Genomic DNA, 17,631 nt, shown 5'->3' on the forward strand with positions numbered 1-17,631 from the left:
GAGAGCCCCAGGATATGGCTCTCTGGACCCTGGACAGTGCTCTCAGATGGCAGCTCCTCTTCACCCTCCAATGCTATGGGTACAGTGATCAGGCTTGATTCTAGACCTAATTTAGGGCATTCTTTCCTGCTTTTTAGTCTCAGGAGAGGCAGAAGCACCCCAGCAGTCCAGATCTTAATAGACAGGTATCTGCCCTCCACTCCTGTCTGCAGCACTTCTGGATACATCTGGTGCAAAGCTTGTGTGCCTAAAGCCCAATCCCACCTTGTACAGAGGCAGAACAGAACCAGGCAAGGGAGGTGTTTGAACAAAGCCACACAGTTTGGCTTAGGTACGTTAAGGACAAATCCAAGGAACTCATGGTTTGGGAGGAGTATTTAAGCTTAGTTTGGACAATATCCTGCTTGGTGCTGGGGAAGCCCAGAGGGCAGGTGGGCAATGGGTACCACAGATAGTAATTGGTGGCCTCAGACTCCTACCCACCTGGGTCTGTACACCCTCCATCCTCTCAATCAGAGCAAGGAGCAAGTGAAGGGAAAGGTGGAACCTCCTTCCTTGGGGAAAGGAGCTTTGGTTTAGGCTGTAGGGAAGGGTTCCCAGTGCATGCAAAACTGAGCAAGTCCTTTGTTTTCCTATCTCTAAATCAGGAGAGTGGGTGCTCACAGTTGAACTCCCAGGAACCCAGAAGAACATGCTTGTTGGATAGTGTCCCCCATGTAGAGATGGATTGAAAATCCCCTTGATGTTCCAGGACTCCAGAGAGGAGAGGCATGCTATAGGCTCTATGGGCAAAACTCCCAGCGGGAGACAGAAGCTAGAGGACTCTTTAGAGGAGCTGGGGACATCAGTGAATGGGGTTGGACGATCAAGCTAAATAACACAAAAAGTTCTAAAGGGCAGCCCTGATGCCACACTCCTAGCCCCTAATGGAGGTAGCCACAAGAAAGACGGGAGCTGGAAGAGAGGCAAGATAAGGTAGGTGAGAAAAAGGGCCTCTGGAAGTACATATGTGCAGGGTGCATTGTGCAAGGGAGAGGAGGTTGTCCTTAGTACAAAACATCAGGACCAGAAAGCCAGGTCTACAGCTCTTACTTTATGGCTTTCTTTGTCTCAGTCTCCTTCAGAAGAACACTATCCAGGGCTTCTTGTGAAGCAGCCAGAAAGGCCTTCATAGAAGATCAAGTTGAATCCTGGCTGGTGTGGCTCAGTTGATTGAGTGCCAGCATGTGAACCAAAGGGTCGCCAGTTCAGTTCCCAGTCAGGTCACATGCCTGGGTTATGGGCCAGGTCCCCATTACGGGGTGTGCGAGAGGCAACCACACATTGATGTTTCTCTCCCTCTCTCCTTCTCTTCCCCTCTGTCTAAAATAAATAAATCTAAAAAAAAAAAAAAAAAAAAAGATGAGTGATCTCAAAGGGGAGACTGCAGGCCACATTCAACTCACACATGATTATGTTTGGCCCACAAAGCATTTATTCTTAACTGTGGAAAAATACACATAACAAACTTTATCATCTTAACCATTTTTATTTTTATTTTTTTAATAGTTAAGAGATTTTATTCTAATAGCTATAATTACAGTGCTTGTTTGTCAAAATGAAAACAAATATACAAAAACGGTTGGTTACTAATTGTGAATTGAAAGCAGTAAGAGGTTCCATGATACCAGATAAACCAGTACTGAGATTTCCCCCCAAGATAAAGTTTAAAAGCTCCAGCTTCTTCAGTGTTTATCAAAATACAAAAGAAAAAAGTAGAGGTTGTTGATTTTGATGTCATATCTGACCCTTGTAGCTGAGGGAGTGAAAGCACATGCAGATGGGGGCTCTGAGGAGCTAGGCTCTAACATGACCGGCCACCTGTCCACGCTTCTACGGTAAGATCCAGACAACCTGGAGCGAGTGAGCGTGCATGGGAACATGGGAGGGCTCCTGCTCTGGCCAGAGTAATCCCACCAAAGCACCTACACCAACCCAAGGGAAGGCTGGGGTCCCTCCAAGGGGTCCATGAGTGGTGGCCACAGGCCCCAGCCCTTCCCCAGGGCAGTGCAATCTTAACCATTTTTAAATATACAGTTCAATAGTGTTAAGTATATTCACATTGTTGTGCAACCAATCTCCAGAACTTTTTCATCTTGCATAACTGAAACTTTACCCATTAAACACCAGCTCCCTATTTCTCCCTATCTCCAGCCCTGGCAACCATTTGACTTTATAGCTCTATGAATTTGATTATGTATTTCATGTAAGTGCATCATACATTATTTGTCTTTTTGTGTCTGGCTTATTTCAGTTAGCATATTGTTCTCAGGATTCATCCATGTCAAAGCTTATGTCAAATTTCCTTCCTTTTTTTTTTTTTTTCCCTAAATCTTCACCCCAGGATATGTTTTCATTGATTTTTTGAGAGAGAGAGAGAGAGAGAGAGAGAGAGAGAGAGAGAGAGAGAGGAAAGCAGGGGAAGAGAGAGAGAAACAACAATGTGAGAGAGAAATACTGATCATTTGCCTCCCCTATATACCCTGAATGGGGATCGAACCTGCAAACTAGATGTATGCATTGTCTGGGAATTGGATCCACAAACTTTTGGTGTATGGGATGACATTCCAGTCAGCTGAGCTACCTGGCCATGACAAATTTCCTTCCTTTTTAAGGCTGAATAATATTCCATTGTAAGGATAGACCACACTGTGGTTATCCATCCATTCCTCTTTGGACACTTGGGGTACTTCTACCTTTTGGCTATTGTGAGTAATGCTGTTATGAACATAAGTGAACAGATAACTCTTTGAGACCCTCTTTAATTCTTTTGGGTGTATACCTAGAAGTGGAATTGCTGGATCATATGGTAATTCTATGTTTAATTTTTTGAGAAACCACCATAATGTTTTCCACAGGTGTACCATCTTAGGTTCCTACCAGCAGTGGACAAGGTTTCTGACTTACCAACAATTTTTTTCCACATCCTTACCAACAATTTTTTGTTCTTTTTTTTTTTTTTATAGTAGCCATCCTAATAGGTGTGAAATAGAGTATTTCTTTTTTAAAGCCCACATTTTAAAAGTGGGAGGTTTCACACACAAAAAAAAGTTTATGATTTCCATATAAAAAATTCTGAGAGGTACTTCAGATGACTGAGCCTCATGTAGGACCACTGCTATGCTAAGGCATACTACCTATGCCTTTCTAAATGGCCCAAGCCTCTCTCCTTGTCTCTGGAGAGGGGACTTAAAAACATTTCATGAGGTGCTTCTGACTCAGTCTGAAAAAAATGGGAAGCTCTTGATGTACTAAGCCACATGCTGCCTGGCAACAATCAGCATGACTGGATAGTTACTGCCCCAATTCAGGTGGAGTCTGTGTCCTCCAGATGGCCAGACTGCCCTGTCTGGCCTGGTACCATTGCACCTCTGCATTTGAGACCCTGATCTAGTCTCTTCTCACCCTCATCACACACAGACTCATTTTATAACGGGGAACTGTGATGGCTTTGTCAACTGGTCTAGGCTGAACTGTATTTCCCAGAACTCCCTAACTTTATGTTTCTTGTTAGTGTGGGCTACAAGGCAGATACTTACCAGGTTTGGAAGGAAGCAACCATTTGGGTTGCTGATCTGCTGATGTACCTTCTTGTTGTGAAGCAGCACCTAGGCCTTCAGTTTTTTTCACTCCTCAACCAAGTGTGTGCATGGTTAGCTCTGTGATGAAGGGCCTCAGCTTCTGCAGAATACTCTCATCAGCAAGGTCAGAGACAGCAATAACAGTCACAGGTACTAGTCCATCCTAGGGTTCCAGCTTGTGTTAGTGAGTTTCAGCCTGCTCATGATCTTCACCTCCTGACTGAGCACCTGACTGAATCACAGAGATTCAGCCTTACAGAAATTGCTTATCCAGTCCCACAAGTGTGCAGGCCAATTCCCTGTAGCAATCAAATATTATATAGGTGTATATATGCTTATATCCCTTCTGGTTCTGCTTCTTCATTGAACTCCAGCTGATATGGGAATCTGAAGCTCTACTAACTATTCCTGCCTGGTGATGCCTGGTGGTCTATCAGTTGACTCAATGCTTTCACCATTCCCCAAACTCAGGAGCTTTTTTCAATCCTGGGGCCTGTGCTAGTGCTACTCCAGCCTGGAATGTCTGTACCCAGATGTTCCTGATTTATTGTCATCCTCCAGCATATGGCTAAGCTCTTCCAGAACAGGCAGCAAGTCTGATAGGTCTGCAAGTGTCACTGCCTTCATTTTTCAAGTGCATGTGGTCCCAACAGCAGTTGCTGCCTCAAGACTGGTGGAGCTGCCTCTGGCCACATCATCCAAGGTCTGATACCTGGGACGCCAAGATGTCAGTACCCTTGTGCTGAGTACTCAGACCTTCCAACAAGTCTTGTGCTCAGCACTAAGCCCTGCCATGGTAGAGGAACAGTTTCAGCTAGGTGGGTCCATAGCAGTCAATTGGATGAATTGCTGAGGCTGCACAGCCTGGGAAGGGACCTTTCCAGTACTGGCGGAACTGTCCTCCAGCCAAGAAGTTGGATCTAGGGACCCAGAAAGTAGACCTGAGATTCTTAGGACGTTCACAGGGAGGTGGGGTAGCAGGAAGAGAGCACTGCACCCATGGGTATGCGAGGGTTGGAGGCACGAAAACCTGGAGACCTTGGCCAGAGGCAGTGTGTTCAGACCTCCTTGGTTAGCAGATGAGTAAAAGAAATCTTTCTTGGCTCGACTTATAGATGAAGAAACTGAAGCTTGGGGAGAACAGTCTTTCCCCAGACCAAAAGACCATGGTGGAGCCAAGCCCAGAACATTGACCTAAGCCTACAGGACCTAGTCCCATTAGTCCCGCCGCCTGATCAGTGGATGCTGAGAGGGGCACCAGCCTGAGCCATTGCTGCATATCTTGTCCTTTGCCTCCTCACTGCACTGGAGTCACCTCCCCCACGAGGCCCTCCTTCTGGGCCTTGCTATATAGTGTGCCTTTAATGTTCATCTGGAATTGAGGCTCTGTAAAGCCAAATCCAACAGACACAGTAAGTAAATGGTGTATCCTGGACTCCCCAGCTCTATACAGGAGGTAAGTGTGGTGTCAAGGCAGAAAATAAGCCTCCCAGTCTCAGCACCCACACCAGTAAGATGAATTTTTGAACTCCTCCTCACTGGGGCTGTCATGAGGCTAAGATGAGGCCTGTGCAGCCTTCCTCAAAGTGCCTATCACACACTGAATGTTCACATGGGGCTGATTATGGCCATCCGTCTTTCAACTTAGGGTGCATGTCAGAGATGCGGGATCCACCCACAATGGTACAGCTACGCTGAAGTGAGCAAGCTGCAAAGAGAGGAGGGGAGGGACCTGTGGGTACAGAGTGGGACACTTAAGAGGGGTTTTGAGGGAAGAGAAATTTGCAGGGATGAAAAGTCCAGGATGTGAGCCTGGGAGGATAAAGTGAGTTAAAGGAATAAGACAGATTGTAAATGACAAAAACTCAATTCAAACTATCTTATTTAAAAAACAATGTATCAGCTCACATGGCACAGGTCTAAACTAGCCTCAGGCACAGCTGGATCTAGAGGTTCCATTCAGATTCTCAGGCTTCTCTCTGTTTTTCAGTTCTAATGTTCTCTGTCTTGGATCCTTTTTTAGGTGGGCTCTCCCTATGTGTTGATAAAGATGGCCACTGTCAACTCTGGCCCCACGTCCCTACCCTTAGTGATCCCAGGGAAAAGAACACTCTCAGTAGTTCCAGGAAAAGTCCTAGGACTGACTCTCAGTGAACCCACTGGGGTCAAGAACTCATTTCTGACCCAGTCATTGTGGCAAACTGAACTGACAACCTTTATTCACTGCATGTCTGGGTCATGCAAACATCCCCAGGACTAAAAGCATCAGACTCTCAGAACCATGTGGGCTGAGAGTAGAGTAAATTAGGTCTCCAGAGAAAAATTAAAGTGTTATTATCAAGAGTGGGAGACCGGCCCTAAGGGCTGGTCCACTGAGTGCTCCTGGAGGAGGCAGCCCTTAGGGTAGAGTAGACGGCAAGCCAGGGGCCCAAGCCATCAAAGGAACAGAGAGGTGGAGACAGGACAGAGGAGTGCCACATCATCGAAGAGGGAGGTCACTGGGAGAGCAAGGAGGTACGAGCAGCAAGGGGAGAAATTTGATGGGAAATATGAAAAGGCAGTGAGGAATAAGTATGATCTGAAGGACATCTGGGGTACCCTAGTGCTCATGGGATGTCCTCACAGGAGACAGTGAGCAGGGTGGGGGGCTTTGGTTAAGTAAGGCTCCAAGAAAGCGATGAAGCTCAGTGTGAATTGCTAGGCAGGAAGGAGCAGTATGCAATCCAAGTGTCAGGCCCCTGTAGTAGATCTTCTCAACCCTCTCTGAACCTTAGAGCCACCTGGGAGTTGGTTAGAAAGCCAAGTACCAGACCCCAGACCCAGATTCCAAGTTGGACAATTGGAGTGAGCCCAGGAGGCACCTAGGCTGGGTTTCTGGTTTAGGGAATAGAATCTGAGGGATCACATTTAACTTATCAGGAGCACCATGCCCCAGAATCCTGGGTAGGCTGAGGCCTCTAGCTGCTGTCCTACTCATTGGTCCTGCAGCCAGTATGGATGGGACAGGCCCTAGACTAGCACAATAGCCTAGCAGGACACAAAACACATTGCCTGCCTCCCAATCCCCATCAAAACTGAAAAGTAGATGATGCTGTTACTGATCCACAAATGGCTAGGACATGGGCTGGCAGGGTGGATGGAGCTGTCAGCCCTGGCCCACTACTCTCTCAGTGTCTCCAACTCTTTCCTGGATGCCCACAGTTCCCTAGAACCAAAACAGCCACAGCCAAGTCTAGCACCACATCTCCTGTACCCTAATGACAGTGCTTCCTGTAACCATCAGTCACATCTCCACACTCAGGTCAGGATCCCACCTTGTACTCTGAACTTCTTCCTAGAGAGCAGAGATGTGCTCAGCAGCATGTCTGCAACAGGAAGATCAGGCAGGGCAGGCACCTGTGCTGGTTTTGCCCACTGTTGTCTCCTCCCAGCCCAACACAGGACAAGGTAGGTGAGACACTGGCACCTGGCTCTGCAGTTCCCAAAGGCAGGAAGCAGTAGGCAGGAGCCTCCAGAGCAATATGAACAGACTTGAAGACAGTGGTGTGGCTACTTGCCCTTGTGGGGTCTGCAGGGTGGTCCATGGCTGAGAGGTCTGCCCTATGATCCTACTTTGTGTACCAGGGAAGGGTAGTGACCAACATGCCAAGGTCAGGGACACAAGCAGGCCAGGGGCCCTTCTCCAGCGGTGCACCCACCCTTCCCCTAGTCTATTGCCTTCCCGTCTACCTGTAGTCTATGAAAGCAGTCAAAAGATCCCAGCTCTATCTCACCTAACCCCAGCTCAAGCCTGCCCAACTTCATACATGTACTACCCACTGTTCTAGAACATGCCCTGAATTTTAGAGTTGTTTAAAACCTGTTTTACAGGATTGATTTTTCATAGGAACATGTCAGAATAGGCCTCAGCCTACTGCCTAACTCTAGAACAATTCCATTTGCTGGACACCAGTGTCTCAGGGCTGAGGGTCATTCTCAATTTACCCAGCAACCCTTTTGCCTGGCCTGCGATCCAGATTAGCCAATGAACAAGATCAGACTGCACTTCGAGTTGTGGGTGGTAAATGAGGGCCCTGGGCCTCTATATCTCCATTACCCCGTCATAGCAACATTAAGTAACCCAGAATTCAGAATAACTAATCTCCATAAAAGCCCCACCTGGTGTGTCCTTTTAAGAGCTGAGGGGCTGAAAAAACACACCGCTTCCCCTATCCCAAAGGCCATTGTCGGGAACCGAACCAGCCTATCTCCAGCATCTTTTCATCTGTGCTCACAGGACGTCGGTCCCAAGCATCCTTCTGGGATGTACCAGCACCCCCCTAACTTGCAGAGGACTCGTGGGACCCACCATCTAACCCAAGACGCGCGCCAACCGCGCCCATCCTTAGTCCACTCATAAGAAAATGAGAGCAGTTCAAAGGTTTAAACAATTTATTGTACCCCCAAATGCCGAAGGGATGAAAGGAAAAGCCACGCAGCACCGCGCAATTGTTCGTCGTGCACCCAAAGGCTGTGAGAGTCGGGAGCTGGAAAGGGAGGAGCAGTACCTTCGGCCATTCGCGCCTAAGGGTGGGTAACCATAGCGACAGCCGTTGCCAAGGGCGAAGAGCCAATGGGGGCGTCGCCAGGGTCGTTTCAAAATCCAAAGCAAACATACAAAAACAACAACAAAAAATACTACCACTGCAGGCGGGAGATGGGAGGGACGAAGGGGCCCCGGGCCCAGGTAACCGTATAAAAACTACAATACATTCGGGGTACAAAAGACTGGAACACCCGCCCGACCAGCAGATCGGTGCGCTCACTTGCGGCCTTTTGGTACTTTCGGGACGCTGGGCTTTGCGGCCTTCTTCACCTTGCCCCCAGCCGCCGCCTTCTTAGCATTGCCGCCTTTGTGCTTCTTGGAGGCGGCGCCCTTCTTGTGCGACCGCTTCTCAGACTTCTGGTCAGAGCGCCGGGGACCCGCAGCGCCGGGGGCCGCCTTCTTGGCCTTGTGCACGGCGGCGGTCGGCACCGCGGTAGCCACCGAGGCTCCGCGTCGCTCGCAGCCGCCTTCGACCTTCTTGCGGTTGAGCTTAAAGGAACCGTTAGCGCCGGTGCCCTTTACCTGCAGGAGCGTGTCGTTCTGCACCAGTGCCTTGATGGAATACTTCAGGTAGGTGCGCCCATTCTGTTGGTCGAACCACGCCACCTTCTTGGCCTCCGTGTAGATCTTTGCCAGCGAAGATCCGTTGCGCTCGCCCAGCCTGCGAATGGTCTCCACCACCAGCTGGCTGTACTTGCCCGGCTGGTTTTTCTTCTTGTTCTTCCTCTTCTTGGATGGGGACAGAGCTGCCGAGCCACTAACCTTGGTCACCTTCTTGGCCGTACTCTCGGTGGTCGTTAGCGGCAGAGCCTCCTCGAGTTCCACAGACATAGTGGCGAGCGGGTTGGTGGCGGGCCGGACGCGGAAGCCCGGTGGCCGTGCCGGGAAGAGAAAAGCGAGGGGCCGAGGGGAGGCCGGGGGGCTGGGGGCACGCGGCGGCTCCAGGCGGGAGCGACCGCGGCCGGGCCTGGAGCCAGGCGGCAGGGCTGAGGCGGGGGCCGGGCCGGCGGGCGTCCCGGGCCGGGCTTGAGCCGGAGAGGAAGGAAGAACCTGGAGTAGGGCCTGGGCCGCAGCAAAGCGGCGTGAGGGAGCTGCCGCCACTGCTAACACTACTCTCTGCCGAGAACCTCAGGCGTGCACGCTGCGTTCTACGGAGAAAGAGGGCGCCTCGCTTCCCTTTTATGGCTCTGCGGCGGACCACGTTGAGAACAACAACAGCCTGGTCCGGAGCCAGCTCCAACTTGTGCTTTTTGGAGCCCCTTCCCCGGCCACTGGCTTCCGGTACCGCGCTTCACCGGCCTCGCTGCGCTCGCATCCGTGCTCTCTGGGCAGATTCCAAGCCCCAGGGGCAGTGAAGAGGCGGTCTGTTCCTGGAAATGGCCCGGCATTGGGGAACGGATGGGTGCACCCTAGGCTGAAGAGCGCGAGAGGAGGCTGGGGGACCCGCTTTAGAGACGAATAGGGCAGGCCCAGGGAGAGGCCACACGGCTTTAAGCTTCCCGCCCAGCTGCCAAGAATGCGCCACGGGCACTTAATCCTTGACCGCGTCCAGGGAACCCCGGCCTGTCCGCAGGACCAGCTTTTATTTGTCTGAACTAACACAGGGTACGCCCTCACGTGGTCGGCTGGGGCACTGTGTGCTGGGGCACGAAGAGCTAGGACTTCGTCGAAGGGGGCCTCCGCCCGCCTCCAGCCGCGAAACCACGGTCTTAAAACGCAGTGCCTCCCTGGGAACATTTTCTTGTCGATCCCCATCCCCTACCTCTGATGCTCCAAGTACCCCATTTTGTGGGTAGTCCCCTCCCCAAGCCAAATGGCGGATCCTGGGTGGAGCAGACTAGGGGTGTGTAAGGCCGCGGGAGAGTTGCTTTTATTTCCCTGCCACACCCCTCCCCCGTTTTGGGGGAGGGAAATTCAGAGTGGGTCCTGGAGAGAGCCCTCCGGATACCACTCGAAGACCTCCTCTAAGGCTGGTGAACCTGAGCTTTGCTGCGCCCAGTATTGAGGGTGCGAAGGAGTCGCGTGAGTCAGTCTTGAAGCCAAAGAAGCTTCCACTTTGGGGAAGCTGAGACCACAGGGAGACACTCGGGAGATGAGTTGACACCTTTGGAGTAAGTGACTTTACGGCTCGGGACCACGACAGAGACATAAACAAGAAACAGTCCCCTGAGACCCAAGCATAGATGAGGGGGTAGGTGGATAGTAGGCTTGAGAATTGGGGTTCCAGGGTGCGAAGAGTTGGAGGCTGTGAGGTCCCTAAAAGGTAGGAGCGCATTTTAGGGCCCTCTGCCCCAGCTGATCACTTTAAGTGGGCATGGTGGTCCCCTCTTGTCGCCTCTCATTCCTTTCATAGCGCTTGCACAGGCCCCATTTGCCCTCGGAAGAGCTAGTGAATAAGCCTCTGGTAAAGGCTGGGAAAAGTGGAACTGCGTGGGGTTTTATTTTGAGGGGCGGTCATGGTTCTGGAGCATGGATCCAAGAAAGGGCTTCTGCTGCCCAGGACAGTGAGTACACGCCATAGGAGAAGATAATAGCCCGGGTATCTGCCAAGAAGGCCAATACCCTCTCCCAGAAATGAGGAAGCCCTAAATGGAACTATCTGCCAGGGTTTCTGAAATTGCCATAGAGCTGGGCCCTCCAGGTGGCACTGGAGAGTGGGAAGAGTTTTTGCTGATACTGAACTGCTTGAGCAAAGACCTTGCATTCTGAAATGCAAGGCATGTGCTGGCTGGGGTTTGGGATCTACGATTCATGGAGGATGAGGGAGAAATGATAAGATGCAGATGCCACAACCCTGCCCAGGAGCAGGAGCCTTTCAAGAATGAACAGAGGGCACACTGGGGAGGTACACGGTGATCCTCTCTGGGTGGACCAGAGTGCCTAGAGATGGGATGGGAACAGGGACACCTGGAAGAGAGCTGGCCTGAGGAAACCAGGTGGAGAAGAGGTGGCCAGATAACTGAATGAGAGGGGCTTGAGCTTGAGCTAGGGTCAATGGGAGAACAGAGGGTAATGGCCGTGATGAAATCCCAGTGTGGGCAGCAAGGCCACCTCCCAGACTGACATTTGTGCCACCATCACCAGAGAGAGCGTAGCTGGAAATGTGAATCTGGAACTAGTGGCAGTAGCATGCTGGGTGAGGGAAAGGGAGGATGTGGGAATGGTAGACAAGGGAAGCTGCTCCTTTGGTGTTAGAGGAAGAGTGTTCAAAGAGGAAGGAAGAAACCAAGTATGGCTGGTGTCACCAAAGGAAAGGAGGAGGGAGTTTCAAGAAGGAAAGGTTGGTATGTCAACAGTGCAGCCCACTCCGAAAGTGCATTGATCATCAGAGCAGACATGTTCAGCAGAGCTGACGAGACTGGTATTAAACCTAATGTTTGTTTTGTTTTTAAAACTAAATTACTTCCAGGATTTAAAATATTTCAGATAAAAATGCAGTTCAGATTTCCCTTTAAAAAAAAAAAAATCTGATTTGGCCCTGGCTGGTGTGGCTCAGTGGATTGAGCGCCGGCCTGTGAACCAAAGGGTTGCTGGTTCAATTCCCAGTGTAGGGCACAGGCCTGGGTTGCAGGCCAGGTCCCCAGCAGGGGGTGTGTGAGATGCAATCACACATTGATGTTTCTCTCCCTCTCTTCCCCTCTCTAAAAATAAATAAATAAAATCTTTAAAAAATATCTGATTTGACCTGGGTCAGGGGGAGAAGGGGTGGGGCTTCCTCTAGGTGAGCCAGATTTCCAGGTTCTAGTCAGTGAGGGGGTACAGCCATTGTGGGGCAGAGGGAAGTTTCTGGAGCTCTGGGGGAGACCTGGCCATAAAGGGAGAAGAGAAGAAATCAGTGGAGGGAGGCAGTGTGGCCCAGGTCATAGGGAAGGATACAAAAGATACTGCTCAGAGTCTGTGCCAGCCCTGATAGATCCTGTGGCCTGCCAGTGGAGGGGGTGCTTTTGCTAAGATGGGGTTTGCTGCCTGTGTATCAGGGCTTCAGGAGGCTAATTCCAGGATTTGGGAGCTGGCAGGGACCATGTGGTTTCATTCCACTGGCTCATTACACAGATGAGGAGACCGACCCTTGAGGAAGGGGTAATTAAGTGGCCAGGACTGGCATCTTGTCAGCCTTCAGGGATACTTTTCAAGTCCCACACTCCCAGGTAGGTAACTCTCCTGCCATCCTTCTAAAGAAGCCATGAGTGGAAGGCCTGAAGTGGCCAGTGATAAATGACAAAATATGAAAAAAAAGGAGCACCTGGAAATGGCCAGGACCTGGCCAGCCTGGAGGAAGCTCAGGGAAGGTACTCTTCCGCCTAGGTGAGCTAATCCAGTGCTGGGACTCCATATATCATCCATAAAACAATGACACTCCCTTTCTGTCCCCTGACCTGATTTCTGTCCTTCTTCTGACCAGTAGACTCTGGCATCCAGCTGCCTACCACCATTTCTACATCTCTTCTGCTTAGTGGTTAAAACAACTCATTTTCTCTTGCAAACGTGTTCCTCACCAAACTTTCACAAACTGTTCTAACCAGAAAGCATATACCCTCTGATTTCTTTTTTTCCTCTACCCTCTCACCTAACCCTTCCTCAGGTGACCCCCAAATGGGCCCCACATTCAACCACTTCTCTCCAAGCCACTGTGCTCTCCACCCTCCCACTCTGGCTTCTCTAGTTCTCTCCACAAAGTAGCAGAGGGAGTAGTTAACAGAAGTCCAGTCCTGTGTGTTCTGCCTCTGCTAAAAAGCCTCCAGTGAATTCTCACCAAACTTAGGATAAATCTGCACTCAGCCACACAGGCCTTGTTCCTCATACATACCCAGGGGCTCCCACTTTAGGGCCTTTGCACTTGCTGTGTGGCTGGCTCCTTTCATTCAAATCTCAATCCATAAATATCCCCGCAGAGCAGCTTCCACAGTCAGCCATGTTAAAATACCTGCCTAGAATTCCTGTCATCACCCTACATGATTTTCTTTATAGCACTTAATATCTGATCCTATTTTGCCTGTTTACTTGAGTACTGGGAGCTCTCTAAGAGCAAAGATCTGCCTTGCTCCCTGCCAGGCCTCAACCTTTGGCACATCTTGCCTGGCTCAAGCAGCACCGGCTCTTGGGCCCGAGGATGACACAGATTTGCCTGAGCAGCAGCAACAGGAGGGTAGACTGGGAGTCTAGGCTCTGGTTCAGTTTGAACCCTGGCTCTCGCACAAACTCCATTGTGACCCGCTACTCCCACCCATACTACCCAGCCTGTGTTCCAGTTTGTGAAAAAGGGTTGGATCTGTGGAGTTTGAGTGACCCTTTCAGCTTTGACAGTCTGATTCTGGACTTCTGAACAGAGATAGATGTCCTTGAGAAAAGTGAGGATCCACAAGAATATAGCCTGGCTGGAGGACTATATTCCAGATGGCCAGGTGTCAGGGGACTTGTCTACAGGGCATGGTGAGAAGTCCAGGACTGGGATTGCACAGCTGTGGTCTCTGAGTGGGCTCCTGTGTCTCTGTGGGCCTCAGTGTTGTCACCTCTGAAAGGGGTATATGCACAGGAGCTCACAAAGGCACCTCCACCAGCGAAGGTTTCTGAAAGCCTGGACAGAAGTCCAGGAGAATGGGGGTGGGGAACACTGAGGGGTGCTAAAAAAGTCACCAGCCCTGGGGACAGGGTTCAGTGGCCCTGCTGCCTGAGCTTCCCTGGCCAGGGAAGGCCCACTTGCTTGGGCCACACTTCTAACAGTTGAGGGCCAGAGTCTGTTACCCCAAAATGTTTTAGATCAAGAGATTGGCTCCAGCCTGTGGTCGGGCTGGGAGGGAGAGTGGCAGGCCCCCATTTGGAATTTAAAATGTAAATAGGAATTTAGTGCTTTTCAGTATTTATGGGAAATAACCAGACAACGGGAAGGTTGCCTTTACGATGCAAATGTGTGTTTTGAAGCCCTGAATAGGGGACCTGGTTAGGGGCCTTGGCCTCACACCCTGAGACAGGGTGATGAGCTGAAGGACCTGCAGGCCTGATGAAACCTGGCAGAGGGGCCATAGGTCCAAGGATCAGAGGAGTTGCTGCTGAGGTTGAGAGGATGCAAAATATAGGGATTGGGATAGAATGGAGTTTCTGGAGGTACATCTTGTAGGGAGCCTCATGGCTCCTCCTGCCCAGGTAGGAGTGGAGGTTAAAGCAGATGCTGGGCCCCAGCTCTCCAGGAGACTGGGAAAGGCACTTGGGATAACTACTCCATTCACCTCCCCTTCTCGCACCTGCTTGCTGGTGTCCAACCACCCATAGCCTAGGCACCAGCAAAGCCAGAGCCCCGCAAAGGGTTTTAATATAATAGGCATTTTTCAAAGAATGGACTTAGTACTCATTATGGAAAAACCAGACCTTGCAGGACTTTATACAACATCAGTACAATTTTTACTTGGAATCACATTAAGGGAGAGGCTCTGTGCCTCAGTCTCCAGCTGCCACAAGCCACATACACACGTCTGCATTATTTAGTCTCAAGAGAGGGCTTCATTCCAGGGTGCTGAGTTATGAATCCCCAACCTAGAGATAAGACCTGAGATGCTGGAAAAGTCATGGACGATTGGAGACTTGAACTTGTCATCTTAAACATGAACAGTTAATAATTTCCAGAAAAAATTTAGCCACAAAAATTTTAGACTGAGCATTGTGGTGGCACCGGAGCAAAGGGAGATGGGGGCCTCAACCCAGCCTCAGCCCAATCCTGCTGTAAGTTACACTGCCTTTCCCTAGGCATTTTTCCCTTTTATGTCTTTAAATGCCTGTTAGTTTTTTCTTAAAGTTATTCATGGTATAAAACCCAAGTTGTATAGAAGGATGTGAAGCGAAAACAGTCCCCACCCTTACTCCCATTGCCTGGATATGACCACAACTTGTGGTGGACATACAGCCAGACCTACCCACATGCACACATCTGCGAACGGCACCCTTGTGTTTCTCGCAATGGGATAAAAATGTGCGCTTCTGTATCCTGCTTTTTTTACTCTGGGCATCCCCATCATTTCATCTGGCTGTAACTTGTTCTTCTGAATAGCTGCAGAGTCCCACAGTGTCTGAGTATCTGAGTTCATTTAACCATTCCTCTTGATGGGCATACAGTGTTAGGACAACAATGCAACCACTATCCTTTCTGTACAGGCCAGAAATATCTACAGGATTTATGGGGTTTCTCTGTTAAAATGTTAATTCTTGATGATCTGTGACAAGGTTACCCTCAGAGCATTCACCCTCCTTTTGTGCTATCCATGCCTGTGTACCCACCTGGGGCCTGTTTCTACACATCATGCCATCCTGCCGTGAGCACTCAGACCTCAGGATTTGTTTTTCATCCCTTTCATGATTTGTGACTCCACCCAGGTTGGTTTGCACGTTGGGGGTCTCAAAGTGTGTGTGTGCTGGCCCTCACTAGGCCACCTCGCAGAGCAGGTAGTGGACACACAGGAGTTGTGACACCTTTGAAAAGCTTAGTGGAAAGCCTACTGTGATAAGGCTCACAATTTTATTTCATACAGTTATTGCTTGTCCAGTCTTGAGGATCCTGAAATTCCCTACTGGTCAAGAACGAGTGAAGAGCTGACTTGACAATTTCCTACTGAGATGAGGTCCTCAATCTCAAACCAGACTCTGTTTCCTAACTGCCATTATCTGAGGGGGGCTGGAAGAAGTGGGACATTATGGCTACATTGGACAGGGAGTAGTAAAAGGACTTGCCATTTCAGGCGGCTGCCGGCCACCTGGCCTACTGTACCATCATCTCCTGTCTGGTCCCACTACTTCCTCTGCCTTCCTTCCCTCCAATTCACTCCAGTCCTTTCTCCACTTAGGTGCACCCAAGTAGCCTTTAAAAAGTGACCAAGAGCTTATTGCTCTCCTGCTCAAAACTGTGTTCCTTTATTTTCCTCTGAGTCTTGAACACGGTGGCCATTGAGGAACGCTTTGGAACTACTGAGGGGTTGCATGGTAAGGATCCTCAGACATGTCTTGTCCTGTCTGCCCAACCCCCATTTCATATGAAGAAGCTGAGGTCCAGAGAAGAGGCAGGCATTTGGACTATACTCCAAGTCTAATTCCCAGTCCAGTGCTTCTGCCTGACCTGACTCCCCCGTCTGTCCACTTAGCTGGGTGTGGGGAGGCCAAGAAGAAGCCACAGGTTGGGAACAGGCATTCAGCTCTTTGACTCCCTTGTCTGGATGCAGAAGACAACCATCAGAAGACTGTCCAGGTCAGGCCCTAAAACCACGCCTTGCCGGGAACAAACAGGCCAGGGAGCTGTGTAGCTTCAAGAACAGTTGTGAGGAGGAACTGAGCACTCTTTGGACATCTAAACTACATTTCATACCTGACCATTTTGTGCCATCTGCACACAGAAGATTGAGAAAACCTCAAAGTGGGTCTCTGTGCCAGATCTTCACAGAGGCCAAGGTTTTCTCAAAACCCTCATTGGATCCTGCCTGCCCCTTACTAAAACACTCAGAAGGCTTCCAATCACACATCATAAAATACCCTACAAACGTCTCCCCACAACACTGAAGGCTTGATAAGGCCTGGGCCTTGCCGGCCTCATTCACATTCCTACCCTATTCCTCTTTATTACCTGCCTTTGTTTTGTCGATGCTCATTGAGCCCAAGCCCACTGTGGTGGCTTTGTGCTGCTCCCTTTTTGTAGACCCACAGGTCCCATCCTTTTTTGCCAATGAAGTTGATATCACTTCACCTCCTTAAGGAAGTCCTCCCTAAACAGCCCATCTGAAACAGGGTTGCCTCTCACCTTTCACCATCACTTTTCCATGTTTTTCTTCATAGCACTTAAAATTACTTGGAGTTTTTGCATTATTTCCTAGTCTCTCCATCCCACCCAAACGTCAGCTTCTCTGTTTTATGGATCACCAAATCCTCTATACCTGGTACACAGGAGATGTTCAATAAACATGTTTGAATAAATGAAATATGAAGGGTCCTCATGGAGATTTGTTGTGATCTTTTCTGCCCAGTGTATTGAACTGGGTATATGGAAAGCCCAGAGGTGAGGAGCAAGACAGCATCTTTCCCTGCCCCTCTTACCTGTTATCTTTCGATTGCAGGTGAACAGCTCACCCTAGTTGAGGACTGCGTGTTTAAAATGGTGGAGAGGACGAGGTCTATCTTCCCATCCCTGCTGTAAGCGCCCTTGCAGAGGGACAGGTGTTCTGCGCTGGCTGAGTGCCTTCTAGGCAATGCCTGTTTGAAGGGTGGCTTGGAGTTAATGTTGACAGAACATGCACACCAGGTGTGGTAGGAGGGACTGCTTTGGGTCTGGGAAACTGAACTGGCTTACAGGAAAGATGAAATCCTCAATCCTGGGGTTAAAAACAACCAGTGATAATGTTCAGGGAGTAACAACCAAGGCCAGGGTCAATCTTTTTGGAGGCCTCTAGGGACGTA

At 49.9% G+C, this 17,631-nt stretch overlaps 1 protein-coding gene across 1 annotated transcript; it reads right to left on the reverse strand.

The window, feature by feature from the left end:
• Positions 1 to 8,065: 8,065 nt before the first annotated feature.
• LOC129081745 (histone H1.10) lies at positions 8,066 to 9,385 on the reverse strand. The gene has a single exon (XM_054587423.1). The coding sequence runs from the start codon at positions 9,034 to 9,036 to the stop codon at positions 8,422 to 8,424; it is 615 nt and encodes a 204-aa protein (XP_054443398.1). The 5' UTR covers positions 9,037 to 9,385; the 3' UTR covers positions 8,066 to 8,421.
• Between the last annotated feature and the right edge of the window lie 8,246 nt (positions 9,386 to 17,631).

The sequence above is a fragment of the Pteronotus mesoamericanus genome, unplaced genomic scaffold (genome assembly GCF_021234165.1).
Source record: "Pteronotus mesoamericanus isolate MK-2021 breed Mesoamerican mustached bat unplaced genomic scaffold, CSHL_Meso_final scaffold_118, whole genome shotgun sequence".
Lineage (NCBI taxonomy): Eukaryota > Metazoa > Chordata > Mammalia > Chiroptera > Mormoopidae > Pteronotus > Pteronotus mesoamericanus.

Excerpts from the sequence above, each read along its gene's own strand:
- LOC129081745 (XM_054587423.1), bottom strand. The coding sequence starts at position 9,036 with ATGTCTGTGGAACTCGAGGAGGCTCTGCCGCTAACGACCACCGAGAGT.